At 35.6% G+C, this 21,749-nt stretch overlaps 1 protein-coding gene across 1 annotated transcript in view; it reads right to left on the minus strand.

The window, feature by feature from the left end:
- The window catches only part of LOC111045834 (SH2 domain-containing protein 3C), a 46,923-nt gene that overhangs the window by 7,651 nt on the left and 17,523 nt on the right, over positions 1-21,749 (minus strand). Inside the window, exons 2-6 of the mRNA XM_022331313.2 lie at positions 21,220-21,273; positions 10,698-10,934; positions 8,584-10,043; positions 7,450-7,618; positions 6,621-6,813 (exon numbers count right to left, since the gene is read on the minus strand). Of these exons, the coding sequence (XP_022187005.1) occupies positions 6,621-6,813; positions 7,450-7,618; positions 8,584-10,043; positions 10,698-10,934; positions 21,220-21,222 (2,062 nt within the window). The 5' untranslated portion in view covers positions 21,223-21,273. The remainder of the gene's footprint in view (positions 1-6,620; positions 6,814-7,449; positions 7,619-8,583; positions 10,044-10,697; positions 10,935-21,219; positions 21,274-21,749) is intronic.

Genomic DNA, 21,749 nt, shown 5'->3' on the forward strand with positions numbered 1-21,749 from the left:
ATAGAGTACCTCTTCGAAACAGTTGTTAACTGGCAACTAAATTAATAATTTTGTCAGGTTGGCATTAAGTTGAGTTGACTTTGTTAGGTTGGCACCAAGTTGAAGATTTAAATGCATTTATTTATCTCGGAAAAATTGATTGGGCACAGCTACTTTAATCCTGGGAATATTACTAGCCGTCAGGTTCGCTTCGCTCGCCATATCCGTTTAGCCAGCCGTTTAGTCTGGAAACCCGACTGGATTGTCCTAACATATGATAAAAATGTTCAAATGAAAAATGCAGGCGAGCGAAGCGAGCCTGCTGATCTCATTCTTGGACGATCCAGTCGGGGGTCCAGGGGGCGGAGCCCCCTGGCTAGACGGATATGGCAAGCGAAGCGAGCCTGACGGCTAGTATGCCTTATGAATACGCTACAAGTATATTATGAATTGGATAGGTTTGAAAAGTTAAAGATAATAGAGGTTAGAATGCCTCTAATAATTTTTGGTAATGGAATAAATTTAATATAAAATATCTATAATATTGAATAAAAATAAAAATCTCAGTACACTTTAAAATTATTTTGTCACAACATGTTTCGGACATTAATGCCATTTTCAAGTAATGTCATGTCATTGACTTGAAATTGGTATTAATGTCCGAAACATGTTGTGATAAAATAATTTAAAAGTGTACTAAGATTTTTATTTTTATTTATATTGGAAGTAGCCCTAAAGAAAAAAGACAATATAATATTGAGTATTATTGAAATGTTAATTTCTACAAGCAAAAATACCAGGGGTCTAAATATCCCAAATTTATTACCACCAACCCTAATACGACACCCTCGCAAAAAAGTCGTCAGTTGCTAATAACCAAAAATCGTTTTTAACAACAACAAGAAACTTGAATTTAAAAAAATACTTTTGAAGTGACGATCGTTTCGACCTGTTGTTGGTCATCATCAGACTGTGGGAATTTACTCAGATGACAAGGCTATGTGTGGTAAGGGATGAAGGTGGTGGAATAGGTTGTGGTGGGGGTTGGGTTGGTGGATACTTAGTGAGGCGGTAATTTTGAACTGTGGACTATTTTGTCAAAGAGTGTGTGGGAAGAGAAATTTATTTGATCATTTAGGAGACTATTTTGTGTGGTTGTAAATTTTGTATTGTTCCAATACATTGAGTTTTCTGCTTTTTTGTGAGATATGGAGGATTTCAAGATTGGTGGCGATGTCGGTGTATATGTGGTCTGTTGATATAATATGGTCAGCAAAGTTTGAGTGGCTATGTGGTTTATTAATGGCTCTGATGTGCTCTTTGTATCTTGTCTGAAAGTAACGTCCAGTCTGTCCGATATACAGTTTACTACAATCATTACATTTCAATTTGTAGATGCCTGGTTGCTCAAATCTCTGTTTGTTTGTTTGGTAATTTTGAAAATGTTTTTTCAGTGAATTTGTTGTTTTAAAGGCAATTCTGTATTTGAGTTTTTTAAAAGATGATGCTATTTTCTGTGATTTTTTGTTGTAGTATGTGAGTGTGATGAATTTTTGGTCATTTTCCATATTATTCTTGGTTGATGATTTTGTTCTTATTTTGTGGAGTAGGTTGTCGACTAGAGTGGATGAGTATCCATTTTGTTGGGCAATGAATTTGATCGTTTTGAGCTCTTGATTGTAATCAAATTGTGTCATGGGGATATTCAATAGTCTGTTGATCATGTGGTGGAAAGCTGCAAGTTTATGTTGGGTTGGGTGGTTGGTTGGAGGTATTGTAAATTACTGTGTCAGTTGTGGTAGGTAGGTTTCCTGTGTATTTTAAATGTTTTGAAAGTATGGTTTTGTTTAAATATGGTGATGTCCAAGAAATTGATTGTACTAATTGTTTTCCAGTTCTATGGTAAAGTGCAAGTTTGGGTATATTTTGTTCAGTTTGGAGTGAAATATTTCAGTTTGTCTGGTGTTTCCTTTGTATAAAATGAAAATATCATCAACATATCTAAACCAGCTGATGATTCTGTCAACCTGAGAATGTGTTTTTGTTCAATGTTACAATTAGACTGCAATACAAAACACTACCCTACCTGATCAAGAATACTTGAGACAGGACATAACAAGAAACAGAAACAATTTCAAGCCCTCAGAAAAAACCAACCCAGAATACATGATATTGTAAAGCATAAAAAACAAGCAGAAAAAGTCATCACTAATGCTGACAATGGCAACATCACAGTTATAATGCATAAAACAGACATAGACCAGAAAGTAGACAAATTCATCAATGACATAACATAGTCAAACTCTCAACTGACTCAACTCACACATATCAAACAAAAATAAAAGATGCCATCAACCAAACCAAGCACATAATCCCAAACAACCAGAAAAAGTTTCTCAAACAAATCAACCCACAAGCACCCAGACTCAACGCCCTCCCAAAAATACACAAACAAGATGTACCAATAAGACCACTGATCAATCACACAACAGCACCTGCCCATAAACTAGCCAAATTACTAGATACCACCATAAGAGACAACATAACTTTTCATAATCATACTGCAGTGAAAAACAACATTGATCTCACCACAAAACTTCAGAAAATCCAAATATCACAAAACTCCACAATAGCTTCACTAGACATTTCAAATTTATACACCAATGTACCGATTCCCGAAACTGTAAAATTCCTTAAAACAATGCTGGAACAGAATAATACACCACCTGAACATATCAATGGAATTGCAAATTTTACTAACCTAGTCACCTCACAGAATTACTTCTGTTACAATAATAACCAATATTATTTCCAGCCAAACGGTCTCCCCATGGGGAGCCCCATTTTTTGCATTTTAGCTGAGATCTTCATCCACAACATTGAACAAAAACACATTCACAGGTTGACAGAATCATCAGCTGGTTTAGATATGTTGGTGATATTTTCATTTTATACAAAGGAAACACCAGACAAACTGAAATATTTCACTCCAAACTGAACAAAATACACCCAAACTTGCACTTTACCATAGAACTGGAAAACAATAGTACAATCAATTTCTTGGACATCACCATATTTAAACAAAACCATACTTTCAAAACATTTAAAATACACAGGAAACCTACCACAACTGACACAGTAATTTACAATACCTCCAACCAACCACCCAACCCAACATAAACTTGCAGCTTTCCACCACATGATCAACAGACTATTGAATATCCCCATGACACAATTTGATTACAATCAAGAGCTCAAAACGATCAAATTCATTGCTCAACAAAATGGATACTCATCCACTCTAGTCGACAACCTACTCCACAAAATAAGAACAAAATCATCAACCAAGAATAATATGGAAAATGACCAAAAATTCATCACACTCACATACTACAACAAAAAATCACAGAAAATAGCATCATCTTTTAAAAAACTCAAATACATAATTGCCTTTAAAACAACAAATTCACTGAAAAAACATTTTCAAAATTACCAAACAAACAAACAGAGATTTGAGCAACCAGGCATCTACAAATTGAAATGTAATGATTGTAGTAAACTGTATATCGGACAGACTGGACGTTACTTTCAGACAAGATACAAAGAGCACATCAGAGCCATTAATAAACCACATAGCCACTCAAGCTTTGCTGACCATATTATATCAACAGACCACATATTCAATTCAACTTAATAATTCTTTATTGAGGTATTCAGCACACAATGATTAATGATTAGAACAAATTTTTTGATCTAGGCTAGACTACATGAATAGCTATAGTTGAATGACTAAATCGATAGACATACAGAAGAATCCAATGTCTTGGATTCAAGACAAAGTCTTGAAGGTCTTATTTTGCAAAACGTAAACATGATTAAAAAAAATACAAACCTTCATTAGAAAAAATAAATAAAAATAAACATATAATGAATAGCCTACACAATACCCAATCAAAGTGCTCTGACCCAGCAATAAAGGTATAGTCCCACATGAGTCATAGACTTGTGTGTGGGACGAGTACCGTCATATACTAAGTAATTTGGAATTGAAAGTGTCAAATGAAAAATTCAAAAATGAAAAGAAAAAATAAAAAGTTTTGTGCAAAGAACAGCGGCAATGAAAGGAGATAAATAAGAATCAAGGTATGTACATAAAAGGCAAGTAATTTATATTATAGTTTTGCAGATGGCAAAAATTTTTCCTGATTCCAAAGCTAGGGGACTTCTTAAACGGTATGTCTGAGTTTGGGGCTTTTCTTAATAGGATGTTGGAAACATAAAACGGGTTTGTGCGGTTTATTGATTTAATAATTCTAGGGACCTGTAGGCCCACATTTACAGAGCTTCTAGTATTGTAATTATGCGTTACTTCTGTGACAATACAATCCCTATTTCTGAATGTAAAAACAAGTACATTTTTTATATATATTTGTCTGAGAGTCAGTAATTTGGAGTAATTGAAAAGTGCTTCTGTGGGGTACTGCTTCTCTAATTTCAAGCCTGCTTTAATTATCAGCTTCTGTATAATATACAGAGGCTCTAACGTAGTTTTAGACGCTCCACCCCATGCAATTATACTATAACTAAGAATCGATTGGACATAGGCAAAATAGACTGACTTAATTTCTTTTTCATTTAGTATGAAGCTAAGCTGGTAAAATATATAGATCATTTTTCGGAGCTTACGTTGCAAATTGATTATATGATTTTCATATCTAAGATTACCGTCTATCATAACACCTAGATAGTTGTAGCTTTTTACTCTCTCAATTGTCTGGCAATTGCAGTCAATGCTATAGTTATCCTCGCAAGAATGGAGTTTCAGCATCAAGTCATTAGGGGGTTCACTTGATGTTCTAAGTGCGATAGGCAGACATTTTGTCTTTCCCACATTCATGATAAGAATGTTTTGATCACACCTTGACTTCAGCTTCTTCATTCCTATTTCGGCTTTTAGGTAAGTTTCATTCCAGCTTGCACCCCTGAATATAACTGCAGTATCATCTGCAAATAGAAACAGCTCTCCTTCAATATTAAGCTTATCAATATTATTCATATAGATAAGGAACAAAACCGGCCCCAGGGTACTGCCCTGCACCACACCGTATTCAACATCACTAACTCCACTTAGTTTCGACCCAATGGGGACAACTTGTTTTCTGTCACCAAGGTAACTCTTGAACCAGGCCAAAGCCAAGTCCCTCACCCCCATAATCTCCAGTTTTGAGAAGAGTATACTCCTGTCAATCGAATCGAACGCTTTGGCCAGGTCAATAAATACTGTTAGAGCTTTCTCATCTCGATTGATTGCCTCCATAAAGGTGTTATTTATGGAAAAAAGTGCATCCCAGGTATTCTTACTCCTTCTGAAGCCAAACTGAGCATTAGAGAGCAAGTTGTTCTCCTCCAAATAGCTCTGCAGTTGCACCTTGACACATTTTTCCAATAGCTTTGACACTACACTTAGCAGGGATATGGGCCTATAGTTGTTCATATTATCTTTACTACTGGTCTTGTGAATCGGTATAACCTTAGCGACTTTCAGATCATCAGGAATATACACCGACATCGCCACCAATCTTGAAATCCTCCATATCTCACAAAAAAGCAGAAAACTCAATGTATTGGAACAATACAAAATTTACAACCACACAAAACAGTTTCCCAACAGTCTCCTAAATGATCAAATAAATTTCTCTTCCCACACACTCTTTGACAAAATAGTCCACAGTTCAAAATTACCGCCTCACTAAGTACCTATCCACCAACCCAACCCCCACCACAACCTATTCCACCACCTTCATCCCTTACCACACATAGCCTTGTCATCTGAGTAAATTCCCACAGTCTGATGATGACCAACAGGTCGAAACGATCGTCACTACAAAAGTAAGTGTATTTTCACTTCAAAAGTGTTTTTTGAAATTCAAGTTTAATTTTAACAGTGAAAAAGTATGGATATGCAACAGAGTAACAACAAGAATTTTAATGACGACGCAAAATATTTCACACAAATATATAGCGGTTTGTGGACTACCTTTACTGTGTTCACAAATCGCAAATTTCGAAATATCCTTGCAGATGATGATATGTTGCTAACATGACAAAAAATGAGTTCTGAAAGTCTCAAACTAACTCAAAAATTTGAAAAGATTCTACCTCCCTGTACTAAAACAAATAAAAGCTTCTCTTTCCTGTACTAAAACATATAATTTGATGAAAGAACACAGTTTTATTTTTGTCACATCCACATTATTAGATATGTAAAGAATCTAATCTAATAAATATGGATGTGGCAAAAATAAAACTGTTTTTTTTCTATTATGGAGAAATCCCACAATATCGATTATTCCTATTGAACAAATGTGATTAGTTCAGAAATGAGAATTAATATATTAACTCGTGAATCAATTTGTGTTTGTACCGTTTATAACTTATCGGTTAGAAAAATACAGTTATTATTGATGGAAATTACTGAGATATTGCAATTATTCGAATTCAAATATATTCATTATTTAGATACAGTTATTATTTATGGAGTTCTTTGTATACTAATAAAATAAAATTATTACCTTTGAATAGTAAAGAGCTTTTTAGATGCAATGTGAATGGAATTAAGTTTGGCAGTTGATAAAACTTACTAAGGATATCCTCCAAAGATCTCTCTTGTAGAAGTATGTAAGGTAAGATGTGTGGAATGGTAGTATTAGGAGCCTGTGGATTTGTACTTTCGTTCATGCTTTTCAACGTAGGTCTTAGCTTCGCTTCAAAGTTGAAAGCACTGTCAGTGAACTTCTGCCGCAAAATATGCCAAGTTGACGTGAGCCTCTGGATCTGCAAAAGATAGATACGAATTGTTTTGCATTTATGGACAGTTATGAGAGCCGATCTTAAATGCATTCAAAAATGTGTGGAGCTACGGTAGTAGTTTTGTTACCATGCAACGATTGATATCAAGAATAATTATTATTATCCCTGAACCAATCAAAGTATTAAAATTCAAGTAACTGTATTAGCAAAAAAATATTTTTCGTATTTTCATACGTGGAATATTAAATTCTCTCTCTGTTAAGTTAATGGTTTGGTACATTTGCTTTTCTACAAATTTACAATTTCGTAACTTTTAAATAGTAGGTAGTCAGATTTAATGTGAATTTAGCTGAAAAGTTCACTATGAATAGTTGAAGTTCATCAACTGCAGTAGTTGGATTATACTCAAGAAAGCCATCATAAAATATAGGGAAATTACATATATGTAGACTAATTTGTAATCTTCCGCCATCATTTTTTTTTTTTTTGGGTGGGGGAACAAAGTAACTTATTCATGGAACTTTTTATTGACAATTGAATAAATTTCACTTGTTATGCTTCCACAGTTGTCTTGACCGTTCCATTTTCAATTCTTATTGAAATATCGTTCACATTTACTTCCATCTAGCATAACGATTTGTTAAAAATGATGACACTCACTTGAGGCATACAAAGACCTAGCATTATGCTGCTGAAGCCAAACAGGTTGCCCAGAGCAGTCTTGGTGTCAATAGCCACTTGTATCCACTTGTTCAGGGCTTCAGCTCGTTCACTCTCTGTGTTGCATGTGAGAATCGTCACAGCTACCAACAGCTTCAAACAACGAACCCTGAAATGATAAAATAATAATAATATTACTCCAACTATATAGAATAAATAATATAAATTTCGAATATACTCAACTATATATAAAATGATAAATCACCACAACTATAATGAACTGTTGATCAATTGGATGAAAATCATTTCCGTGTTCCAATACAAATTTTAAATGAATTATATGTGATCTTCTTCATCATTGACCACAATATAGTTTGTTTTACAACATCGCTATAGCATACTATATTGAATCTTCAATTAATAAATTCCAATTTGAATCCTAAAAATAAAACAATATGCTTATTGATTCATTCTCTACGTTTTACGTTTAAAAAGTTATCAATGGGCTATCAATGAGATACAAGGAATAAGAAGGAACAGTAGTTGGTTATTCAAATTCAACAAACTAAGACTATGAATAAATTCAAATGAATCACTTATCATTGATTTTGTAAAACAATTCCCTTGAAATAATTTCTACTGGTTTATCCTAATCGTCCCATAAGATTACTATGATTTATTAGTCAATTACTGTTTTGCATACTAACAAAATAAACCAATAAGAATAATGATACTTTTATCTGTACAATAATTGGTACGGTTAATGGTTATTATCAAGGAATGTGGAATAGAATAGATTGATTATGATGATTAATTACAGTAGCCTAATGATCATTCAATTGCCAATAATCTATCAAATGAGCTGTATCTTAATAAATTATACTCGACCATATTCTATTCTGGACATTGATAATCTTTTATTTGAAAACCACTCAAGTAATCATACGTTTTAATATTATCCTCTGAAAATATTAAATCGATTTGCCTGGATCTGGTTCATCAATGGAAAACTACAATATTGGAGATACTGGTTCATTGAACATCTCACATGGAGATTTGAATTAATAATTATGAATCATACGAGTATAGAGTGTGAAATTGAGATATTAATAAATTATAATAATAGTAGATTACCTTTCTATTAGATCCAATCGGAATTGATGACCCAAAGGTAGTGATAGAATTTCCACTCCAGATGTTATCCGCAAACCAGGATTTCCATTCCAGAATTTTGCGCTACTGTCCGCACTACCTATCGTCAACTCCAAGTCTATTCTTGTGAGGTGATTGGCAAGTATTCTGGAACCAGTTTCTTGTAGCATCATTTTAACACCTTTCAATGCTGTAGCATCGAGGGGCTTGTTTTCGAGTGTTGGAAGCAAAAGTGTTTGAAAATTTTCCAGATCAAACATGGTGTGCGTTTCAATTTCAGGTATTTCAGTCGATAGGGATACGTCCTCAATTGCTGAGTCGTAGTCGAAAGCTTTCAAGGTTGATGACGAGCAAGATGCAGGAATACCTTGAGGTGATGATTGGTGGTAAAATCTTGGATTTTTTATCACAACTCCTGCTATTCGAGGTGGCATAGTGGTTGATTCGGAGCCATCACCTGCAGCTGAGCTTTGCACAGAGTCGCCTGACCCATTCCCTGAATCACTTCCTGAAGCATGATAGGAGACAACTCTCTGGAAAGTTCCAGCAGGGTATGGTGTGTTGTCTCCTTGCTGACTGTCAGGCCTGTTATCTTCAGCAGAAGTAGATCGGCTTGACTCTCTTGATGTAGATCGTATAAGTCCAGGTAGCCGGCTTGGCTTTGGCGGTGGGCGTTCATTGGAGTCGTTTTCCTGAGTCTCGCCACTCTGTTGCCCACTAGGAGAATCATTGACTCCGAACCTTCTTCTTTCTAGGCAAGGACTTAAAGCTGGATCACTAGTAACTCTAACAATTTTGGAACCTCTGGGCATGGTAGCACCACCAGGACAAATTGTGCCTGATGATTTGGTGGAAGAGATCCCAGACCCTCTTGGTAGAGAGTTTGTGGAGAACTTACTTCCATTTAAAACGAATGTAGTGCATGTGAGGGGTTCGGCAAGAGGCTCAGAAGAGATAACACCATCAGCACTGTTACTCCTGTCATCGACAGAGTTCCGGTGAATGTTGGGGAGAGGAGTGCGGCCATTCGCCTCAGAAGGTGTGAGAGACTGACTTCGCTGCTTTTTGCTTGGAAGTCGAGGAGGAACGTCGCGCTTTGATCTGGGCGGCGAGTGCGCCGGACTGTGTTGCGTTGGCATGCTGCGAAGCGTGCCTGCCAGTGGAGAGGCCAGTGGCGACACTGACTGCGAACTCCTGCCACTTCCGCCGCCTCCACCACCGCCTCCACCCCCTTGCATCTGCATCTGCATCGAGTACTTGCTTGCATAGAATGACAGCGGATACATTCTGTTCCGTGGATTCCATATTTTGGCTCCTGACATAACCGAGATCGGTTTACCACTACCAACGTAGTATGTTATGAGATCTGGAACTGTGTCATAAGCATCATCCTCGAATTGGTATTGTACTCTTTCATATACAGTGTCCGGCCTTATAACCACCTGAAAACAAGAGAAACAAGTGTAAATACACACCATTATCAACAATTCATTTGCTTTCTGCTTCGTTTTTTTTATTGTGAAAATTGTTTTTCATGGAAATGAATTTTTATTTGAATCTTCTTCGATTTTGAATAATAATTATGATATCGATATGCTACACAATTGATTCCATTCACGCGACTACACTGTGTTGCAATTATAATAAACAGTCTATCATTCCTGATATGTCATACATTTTTGCTGTTAAATACGTTATAGGTTCAGTTTTTTGAACGAATGTTTCATAATTGATGTTAAGTTAGTGGTAATTCCATAGTAGAAACTTAGTAGCTTTCAATCATAGAAATGTGCGCACAGGATTTTCCTTGCAGGTGATTGGTTTCTTTTATTTTTGCTGAAAGTTTTTTTTGTATATTTATTGTTGTTGAAGAACCAATAAAGAATTTTTTTATTTTATTTTTTTTTATTCTCTTATTAATTATTATTCTAATTATGTGCACTAATGCACAAGAGTTAATAATAATGTTAATTTAGTAATTTTAGTTAATAATAGGCACACATTTCAACCCTTTATCTTTCAAAAATAGCGTTCAAAAAAATCAGTTTTATATTTTGTCCAAAATATTTGATAAGGTGTGAAGCAGTGGTGTTTACCTTGTTGATGACAAAGTGCAGACACTGTGTGTTGGTGCGACAGGTGAGCACATAGTCGCCGGGTTGCGAGGCGCAGTCCCTGACTAGGAAGTCGCCGTCGCGCGCCACAATCTGTTCGGCGCGCAGCCGCGGAATCGCGCCGTGGTACCAGGCGTGCGAGCGCAGGTCGCGCGAGTCCAGACTCAGCTCCCACTCCAGTGCCTTTCGTAGTTGGCCTGGCTCCTCCGTTGTCGCCTCCTGTCAATCAAACACCAATAATTCTACATTCATATCCCAACCACAATCATAGAATAAAACAAATAAACAATGTCCAAGTTCTCTCTGCCACAGTACATCGAGTTTTATCACAAATCAGTTTCACAACCAAAAATAGTCTTGAAATAATTGTTACAAAATCTCAAAACCTCTTATGTTGTTTCTGGAATAAGTGGTTGTGACTATACTCTAAACTCTAAGGCCCGGTTGCACAAAAGCCTGTTAACCGTGATTAAATGTCACGAGAACCAATCGGAAAAGCCTTCTTTTCAAAAAGCCTGTTTCAACTTCCGAATTATTGTAATACATTGCAATCCCTATCTTATACGTGTTACACTGATTTGGAAGTTATATTAGAGATCTGTATAAGGCGGGGCTCATACCGGCGCGATATATCGATAAGGGTATATCGAGGAGTTGCGGAGGAAATATCGAAAATACAAATCTCACGGGGGTTCATAGAGCAAGCGATAACTAGGCACGAAAAGAATGTGGAGGGGAAAAATCATTTCAGAGTATCACAATTATCACAATAATCACAATTATGAGTATGAGTTACATGTATGAGTTCACTTCAGCATTCGTTGAATGAGGAGCATGGATGTTATTTATGGATAATGTTGACAGTTTATGATGGACCTCGAAAAGATTGCGAGCAATTCATCGTTAGAAGTGACAGCAAGCAGCACTCGAGGTGATTTTCCCTGTTCTGAGTAGCTGAAAATCGCGCCGGTGTGAGCCATTTTTATCGCCTCCCTTCACATATCAATTAGTATTTGTCTGTGCGTATCGCGCAAGTGATATCGACAGGTAGAAATTTCCTGTGAACCCCGCCTAAGTGGCTGTGACATACAATCACAAGCGATTCAATATGATAACAAATTATTTCTAAAATGATTCAAAAAGTAATTATAAATATTTCAATAATGAATGAGTTGAATATTCGAATAATTTTAAATTTTATATTCGAATAATGCGACCAGTTAAACAACAAACTAGTTTAATTATTATAAGTTATATGCTAACGTTAAATGGTTAGTATGCATCCCAGAATTTCAAATTTGATGGCTGATAGAAGACCATATCATACTAAATTGCTCTGGATGTTTTTTATAAATCCAAAAAATCATAACAACATGAAACGAATGAAGGGTACCAAATTTTGTAAGTTGGAGGTGTCATTACAATTACATACAAAATAGGTTGAATTTAATTTTTCAAGCCCTTGTGAAAATCATTAAGTAGATTATTAATTATTAATTATAAGTAGATTATTTATCTATTATCAAGTAGATAATTTAATTCAACGAAATTATTGGATTGAATTATTAAAGTAACACAAACCAGTTTCAACATGACATATGATATTGATTGGTTGATTGATTCAATTGAGTAGGTAGACAGTTGGTAAAAGTTGAATTTCTAATAAGCATACTAACTGGAGTTGGAGTTCATTGACATCCTTTAGTCATTACCATACTTGGTGTTAACATTTTTCGAAGATAAACATGTGAGTAGAAAAGCAGTAGAGTTGGCTGCAGCACTGATGGAGCTCAGCTTATTGGTACAAGGAGCATAGCATGGTTATTGCACTTCAAAGTTGTTTACAATGATTAGTTAAGCAGACTGTAGCCCCATAATGGAGTTTGAGTAATTATTCTTCCAATACAGTCTACAGCGTTTACCTTTGTAACTTTTGTAGCTTAAGTGAGTAGGCCTACTTGTAGGTGCAAACATGATGGAGCGGCGTAGGTAGCTTCAACATTGTGAGTGCTGTTGAATGGAGCTGTATGTACAAGTGCCAGTGATACTGTATGTTTTGTTTTAACCCTTTTGAGATCATGTATTACATTCAACAATCTCAATTTTGAAGCTACCTTCGCCGCTCCACTATTAGTATTTTTATATAAAGAAGCGAACGTAAGCTCAATAACTCGACATCACTACTAGAGTATATGCGCTTATCTGGTTTCTGGAGCCCCCAGGATAATGAAATTCCATATAATGTTTGCTAGAATGAACTCTAATTTATTGTGATGTCAATATTCACGGGATAGCACCGTTCATGAAATACGACATGCCTTCACCATAGATACATCTCCTATTCAATATGATTTCAAATTATTTGTGTTAGCTGTCTCTAGTGCAGTGGTCGCCAAACTTATGAGCCTGTGATCTAGAATAGAATTTATAAATCTTCTAGTGACCTACCAACGAATATTAGTATGAAGAAATCTACTTATCTCATAGTAAAAAGTATAACAAAAGTTGAAATGTACATTTCAATGAGAGCAGTGGAACTCTTTTTGGCGATCAAGTATTTTCTTGATGTTTGGAGTGTACGTTGTAGCCGCCATTTGATGCAGATGTCCAAAAAATGTTCCTATATCGATTTTTCATGAATTTCATACTCGAAAAAGATTATTCACACAAGTAGGTAGAGCTGAGAATAGCTTTCAACCTTAATGCAACTTGGATAATAATTGGATATTTTTCTTTGGGGACTTGAGGCCAAATATTTCCAGTTGTAGAAAGTGATCTGAGAGACTAGATCATTTTAAAAATCCACAAATTCCATTACAACTGAAGCCTGATCTCCACCAAAATGTTTTACAACACAAGCTGCAAAATCTTCTGCATTGATCTCTACAAAAGGAGAGTTGACGAATTGTACCATATTCGATATGCTTTTAAAATCTTGAAATCGTTGATCAAACTTTTGTCTCCAGTCTGAATTGTAACGTATTCTTGATTATTGCTGAGGTGCCGTGAAGGATTTTTCTCGTCATTGATTTTCTTAAGATTGGAAAAGTGTTTAAATTCAAACTGGAAGACATTCTTTTCCCACATCTCAAGCTCCTTGGAAAACGATTTTACAGTTCAAATCATTCCATCGATGTCCTTATCTTTCCCTTGAAGCTGCAAATTTAAATCATTCAACTTCTCAGTTATATCTGTGAGAAATGCAAAATTTTGTAGCCATGTTTCTCTATGCATGGTTGACAACCCAAGCATTTCTGTGAGCTACCAAAAACTAACCCACGAGCTACCGGTAGCTCGCGATCGACTGTTTGGCGACCACTGCTCTAGTGTATAAGATATTCCTAGTCTATAAGGAATAAAATTGCTTTAAAATTTTTATCTCATATTCATGCAAGGAAAATCATCTGCTTACCATCTAAATAAATCTATATTATGAATTAATCAGGTCAATTCTCAGTAGAACAAAAACAAACTTCTGCAATATTACATTCTCTCTTGACGTACAAACATTGGTTGAGATACATTCTCACATCACCACTAGAGATCGTTCAAGACAAATGAACACTAAGCACGCGAAAAACGGTATCGGCTAAGTCTGATGGCGTAACCATCCAGATAGTATCTCAAGCTTCCTTATTCCTTTATGTCCACCATTTATCTTCATGGAAGCAATAGTCAATAATTCATGTTTTCGTGAGATGTTTGAAGGTTAGATCGGCATCACATTGATGCAAGCAGCAAGCATTGGCTGAGGTCATTATCCCTACCCTATCCGAAATCGTTGACCCTCCCAGACTGATTGTCGTCTCTTGGCTGGCAGTAAGCGGCACTCTGTCTCCTCTCTCTTATCTACTCGTTCAACCCCATTTCTTCCTTTCTACTCCACCCTCCCACCATGTCATAAAACCTTTCCACCCCAGCATTAATCGCTCCCATTTATTAACAGTGCCACAACCACGAGCCTGCAGCTAAGTATTGGTCTCAAGCCAAACAGGAGTAGAATCTACCACCTCCAGTTTTAATCAAAAGATTTCTATACTATCTGCCAAACAAGGCACAGTCAATAATGAATTGGATGCATTTCTTTTGTCTAATGATTATTGTTTTGATCATTCAATCTCGAATCTATTTTCAACCAACTTAAAGATCGAGAACAGTTTTAAAAGTTTAATGAGATCTAGTTGGTTGTGGAACTCATTCCAGTTCCAATCAGCAATCACTCATCAATATCCATTGAAAACACGCAGAGTTCATTGCTGGTGGGGTTATATATCTCATTTCATTACAGCCAAAGATATAAGCCACATATGGTTCAATTGGTTTCTTTGAAAAACCAATAATGAGTGCTTTTGTTCTTGTAAAAATTTCAAGGTTAGATATTGGTAACCGTCAAGCCTAATCTTCCTTTTTGAAAAATACATTTATAAGAAGCCAAATATCCACAAAGCATAATGAAGCATATCATAGGATAGTTCAAAGAGCATTGATTAGTATGAGCTTATCAAGAATGACCAGAATTCACTATTATCCACATTATTATTGGTCTAGTGTTCCAAATCGGAAAAATGATGGATGGTGAAGCTATAACTAAGCTCAAGTATCAACCAACAAAGAAAGTATTTGAGCATATCGTTATCTTGTATACGCATGACTGAATGACTCATCGAGACGTTGAAAGGTATACTTGGGAGCACATGGGTGAGCCATGGAGGGGCCAAATACTATTCTGCCCTCGTAAATCGATAATGGTAAACAGACATAAGAGGAGAGAGAGTCAGAGGTATCTGAAGGGTGTTGTGAGTGGGAACGGGCACGAGCACGACGAGTCAGGCGCTCGCACCCGCACCCGCACCAATACAAAAGTATTCATTTTCGTTTTTTAAGCTCCTCGCTGTCAATAGAGCGCGGTCTGTTTACAAAGAACACCTCATCAGATAAGATAAAACAGTTCACAAGCATGCAAGGGGAGAAAAAATGTCCATATACCTTATTTTTAGGAAATAATGAATTCGAAGTGTTGACTTTTGAGTTTGCTTGTTGCTTGGGTCGAGTTGTCGAGTATTGTACATTATTAGTCTTGTATCATACAACATGCACTATCTATGTCACTGGTACCCTCGCGAAGAATAGAATTTACTTTCAAGTTGAACAAATCAATTATTGAGCCATTTTACAATAAGGAGGCTATTTACAACATGGTCTATATTGATGAACTTATAGCACTCTTAAAACTTAAAAGCACTCTATAAATCTATTCAATTTTGCTTCTGATCTCTTATATTCTATATTCGTTTCTACGTTCATACATTTTATTGAATGGTTCGTTTAGATCTGTATAGTTCGAATTAAGTAAACTTCAATAGTTTGGTTGAAGATAGGTTAGGGTATTTTGGACATAGATTTAAAATACTGTAGGCCTAGTTTAGAGAACAGGAACACACATTCTGACACAACATAATGAATCAATAATCAACTCGATCAATCTCAGTTCTATCAGATCTGACATTAAATCAATAATGATGTATGAGAAAACATATTTGTGACCAATAAATGTCTAGATTAATTTCTTCCAGTTTGTATGAAATGAATCATTCGTTTTTATAGGGAATACAACAAATAATAACACAATTATCACAATTTTATTGTTCCGATATGATAACCTGGTCCCATGACTGTATTGGGTATGAATGTTTCGCAGAATTAGATTGAATGATTTTTTCACAATGATAGAATAGAATAGCTGCGTACAAGTAAATACATTCACACAGAAAAGGGTATTTCTTCTAATAAATACATATTAACGACCTATCAAATTAGTATATGCCAAGTAGATAAATATAATTGTTCAAGAAATAATTAATTATGATTGATGATGGGCTCTACTTCATCGCTGATCCAATCTTTGCATTATGAAGTAGCTCCAATGGAGCACAAAACAATGCCCTATAAAACAACTCACTATCAAATTCGAGGCCATTGATGTCGGTTTAACATTTTTCATTGTTTCGTGCAATCGGAATTGTTTGAATGGAACAACAATAATCGAATATGTGATGCACACTCCTATCAACGCTACTTCTGTCAAAATATCTAGCACTAGAACTCTACAACTTGACCTGGATTCCGACAAGCATTCATACGACGGATTCACCTTGAACTTTATCTACAACTAGCCGTCAGGCTCGCTTCGCTCGCCTTATCCGTCTAGACAGAGGGCTCCGCCCCCTGGACCCCCGACTGGATCGTCCAAAAATAAGATCAGCGGGCTCGCTTCGCTCGCCAAAAACGCTGGTAATATCACCTGTTACTATATGGGCGTATCTTTGGCGAAAAAAATTGTTCCGCCTCAGATAAACATGTGTACTGAATTTTCTTTAATATATTTCCATCAATTATTGAAAAAAGTGAGAAAACGCAGAAAAGCCGAGAAAAACGTTGGAAAAACGCTGATTTTGGGCGTATCTTTGGCGTTATTTCAAATTCCTTCTAACACAACATTATTACACCCTAGCTTAGCTTCTGTACTAAATTTGAATAATTTCTGTTTATTTGTTCTCGATAAAGCTGGGAAAGCGCAAAAAACGCTGGATAAACGCAGATTTTGGGCGTATCTTTGGCGTTATTTCAAATTCCTTCTAATACAACATTATTACACCCTAGCTGAGCTTCTGTACTAAATTTGAACATTTTCTGTTCATTTGTTCTCGATAAAGCTGAGAAAACGCTAAAAAACGCTGGGAAAACGTAGATTTTGTGTGTATCTTTGGACATTTTTCCAAATCCGTTCTTAGTGCGCCTCTAAAGGTCCAACTGAGCATACCTACCAAATTTGAACGTTTTTGGTCCGGTAGATTTTTAGTTCTGCGAGTGAGTGAGTGAGTGAGTGAGTCAGTCAGTCAGTCAGTGAGTGAGTGCCATTTCGATTTTATATTTATATAGATAGATTCTTCCAATGTGAACTACTAATTTGTAAAAATTTTCACTGGATTAATAATGAAAAATGAAAAATGTACTGGTTGAGTCTATAACACAAGCATTATATACGAAGGTAGATTTATAATATTTGAGTTTGGGTCTATTAATATTTTCTAGGCACTGATCCACTTCAATACGCGAAATCAACAATGAAATTTTAAATTTATGATCGTCAAAAGCCATAATACAAGTCATTCATTACCACTTCCATTTGTTGGAAATAAACCTCCACAATAATTTACAGTCATAAAAAGAGGTTACGTGTGCAATCTAGTAGATTGTAATTGTAAAAGTGTTAGTGTTGATCATTCAAAAGAAAATCCAATAATATTATTAATCTTTTCACAAATTACAGTCATGATCAACACGGGAGTGTCCTGTGATCCTGTCATATATAGCGCATATTGGACCGCTTAAACTGAAAACAGTTTTTCTGCTCTAACAAGATGACTCATAATGGGGCTATGAAATGGAAACTAGATCCAAATAAAAAAAATGTTCCATAATGTACTGAGCATTTAAAGGATTATGCTTGGAAGAACCCTACAAGGAGCCCCTCGAACATGGAACAACATTAGCTACAGTGAAATAAGGCTTTTTATAAGTTCAAGGCCAGAAAGACTAGAATCAAAGAAGAATGTTAGTATTTTAGGGTTGTATTTATTAACGATTTTAAGAACGAACTTGAGCCAAGTACGGTTGCCTAGAAGCAACAGTGCATTAATTTATTGTTCTGATTATTTTAATTGTTCCTATAATAGGTTGCTAGGCAACCAATCATACTTGACTTTAGTTCGTTCTTCAACGTTGTTTATAAATACGGCCCCTAGTGAACCTACCAACATTTCGAAAAATAATTGGGTATTTCATCAACAACTATAGTAAATAGCAGTAACTATTGATGCTCTTCACTGTTTGCCAAATAGTTTGCCAAACTCATATCTCTAGAGTACATCATCTTAATAATATGATGCACTTATGGATTCTCTTCTAGTGTGATATTTTTCCAGCACTATGTGCCTTGTATTATTCATCTTCTCCTTTCCAAATAATTTGAGACTACACCTGAAAAGGTAATGTAATACGAATGACCCCCGATAGCACCACAAACTCAGTAGTCCATGGCAATTTACGTTACCCGTTGACAATGAGGAATCATAATCCCTATTGACTTAACGATACAACTAACTTGATAAGATTCAATCTATTCAGATGAAATTTATCGGATTCTATCGTTTATGACAACCATGCTCATGGTTATAATATTCATATCAATCATTAAATTGTTAAACTTTTTACTTGGCTGAATTTGACAGCTTAAATACCGGCTATTATAGCTTAATATATAGGCTACTGATGATTACAAAGACAAGTCTTATCAAAGATGAGTCAGGTTGATGTCTATTATTAGTTGCTTCGAACGTTGAATGGTGAAAGGCATTAAGTAAGCTCCACGAGTTTCAAGTGATTTAAATTGCTCGATTAAGCCGATATGGCACGAATAGGCCTTTCAATCAGGGCAAGAAAGAATGGGTAGCTTTGAGAACTCGGTTCACTTTATATAATACTTAATAATTGATAAGCAACCGATGACTCTAGATGATGAGCAGAAGAATGAAACCTCATCCATCCTGTAAGTAACTAAAACTATTAGAAACAGACCTAAACCAACTTATAAGTAACTCACAGTATTGATAAGATTTCATTCTTCTGCTTCTTTGATCAATATTAGCAGAGTAATATTAGAAAAATGATCAACATTATGAAATGAACATGGAGGAATTTGTTAAATTTATTATTGCGGATGATGCCCCTATGAGCTTTTTGCTTGTGCCTGGGTAATTTTTGAAAGTGCTAGGGTCATTTGATGAGTTGATCAAACGTCCATGCCTATCGGCTGGATTCGATCCCGTAACCATTATAGCATTGGAGGGTGCAACTCCTTCAATCAATCAATGGAGTGATCAATTCAAAACACATTGGTTCAAGATAAAATAATCAAGCAACCAACAAAACAATTAAATTAAATTAATTTAAATTAATTTAAATTTAATGTAGTTAAATTAAATTAAATTAAATTAATCAAGCAACCAACAAAACATTTCAATTTAATAATTTAATTTAGTTTAATTTGAATTTAATTTAATTTAATTATTTTGTTGGTTGATTGATTATTTTATCTTGAACCAATGTGTTTTGAATTGATCACTCCATTGATTGATTGAAGGAGTTGCACCCTCCAATGCTGTATGGTTACGGGATCGGATCCAGCCGATAGGCATGGATTAATTTAATTTAATTTAATTGTTTTGTTGGCTGCTTGATTATTTTATCTTGAACCAATGTGTTTTGAATTGATCACTCAATACAATAGAATAAAATATTGGAAAAATCAATTAAAAAGTGTAATATTTCCTAATGCATCGAGAATATTATTTTACCCATCACTAGAATTGTTTATGGCTTATTGACTTCTTGACCTGCGAAACTACAGTTGATTATAAAATACTCAGCTAAATAACTTTGCAGTAGCACTTGTATATTCCTATGTTTCACAGTTCATATTGTGCGGAATAACATTAGTTATGGTTCGGTACCAAACCATAATATCGCATCCAGACTCATCCTGGGCTCTGTGTCTATGTCCTGTGCTCTAATAGGCTATGCTGTCCGCAGAACGAATTCGTCCATCATGTTGAACGGCTGCCGATATGGGTGCGTGAGAAACGTTAATGACACGGAACCAACCGAAGAGCAACAATAAGAAGATGACAAACGAACTGAGCAACAAGAAGAAAACATACAAGAGAAGGAGCAAAGGGGAAATAATAAGAGAAATGAGCAGATACCAGTGGAAGTAAAGGCGTGACCGAATGACTCAGACGAAAAAGAATGCAAGAAGCAAAGGAGAACGTACATGATCAGGAATGCAGCACTAAATGAAGCATGACTTGTGAACGCAAAATCTAGAATCATAGGAAGAAATTTTTCATTGAGATGAGGTTAGTGTGCAGAGGAGAGCTAAGATATGATCGGTTGAGAGAAGATTGATTGAGAGGGAGGGAGAAACATTCAGGTTTATTCGATACAGTGGCAGTTGCCAATCTTTTATACTTTCACTCCAACAATACTCGTACACACAATAAAATCAACACTGTAAATTAAATTGGAAGTGATGTAAAAGAAAAAGTAAATGGGCGTCCTGTAAATGAACTGGCAGACAGGAGATAGCCCATAATGAGAATGAATTTTCAATTTGAACTTTTAAAGGAATATCACAAAAATTACATTCTTGAGTAGGCGAGGTTAGCAGTTGAAGAAAAATGAGATCTCTTTATTGAATGGATGGTGATACTCTTTACCAAAAAAGGCCGTTCAAATTGTCACAGAAAAAATTTGAACTTAAAATATTCTTTTGTTAATTTTTGGACTTACGATTGAAACTTTTTATTATTGTCAATGGAATGCCATAAAGACCTACATGCAATGAGTGAACAAGACAGAGAATAAGTTGATTGAAGATACTTACCATTTCGATGTTGCATAGGCTCTCCACTAAACTCCGTTGACACTATGATCGAATCTGAAATGCAAAAAGAAAAGGTATAAATGCATTTAAACATTCTTATGTAGATAATAGAACCCTTTTATTCAACCGGTTGTATGAGAATAATGTAATCTGTAAAGACTAATTCTCTCAACCACAAGCATCAACCGAAACGAGCCTCATTACATGGTTAATAATTATGAGCTTGACAGTCGCCATTACGGATGACAAATGGCAAAATCCATCACTTTCCAGTTCGACCTTAAGAGCCCTCACTAATATCGGGCATTGATCGACTGCCTGTTGAGGACTGAGGAATATAGCATACTTCTTGGAAAAGTTCTATAAATATTATTTATATAAACGGATTTGTGAGGTTGATGATATCTGATAAGGTTCATTGGGCGTTTGGAAATTTAACATAAATTGAAATGCATTTTGGATAAAAGATTTGTAGCACAATGTTTATGAATCAACCCTTATTCTAAATATCTGGTTCAGTGTGATTCTAC

Source organism: Nilaparvata lugens, chromosome 3 (genome assembly GCF_014356525.2).
Source record: "Nilaparvata lugens isolate BPH chromosome 3, ASM1435652v1, whole genome shotgun sequence".
Taxonomy (NCBI): domain Eukaryota; kingdom Metazoa; phylum Arthropoda; class Insecta; order Hemiptera; family Delphacidae; genus Nilaparvata; species Nilaparvata lugens.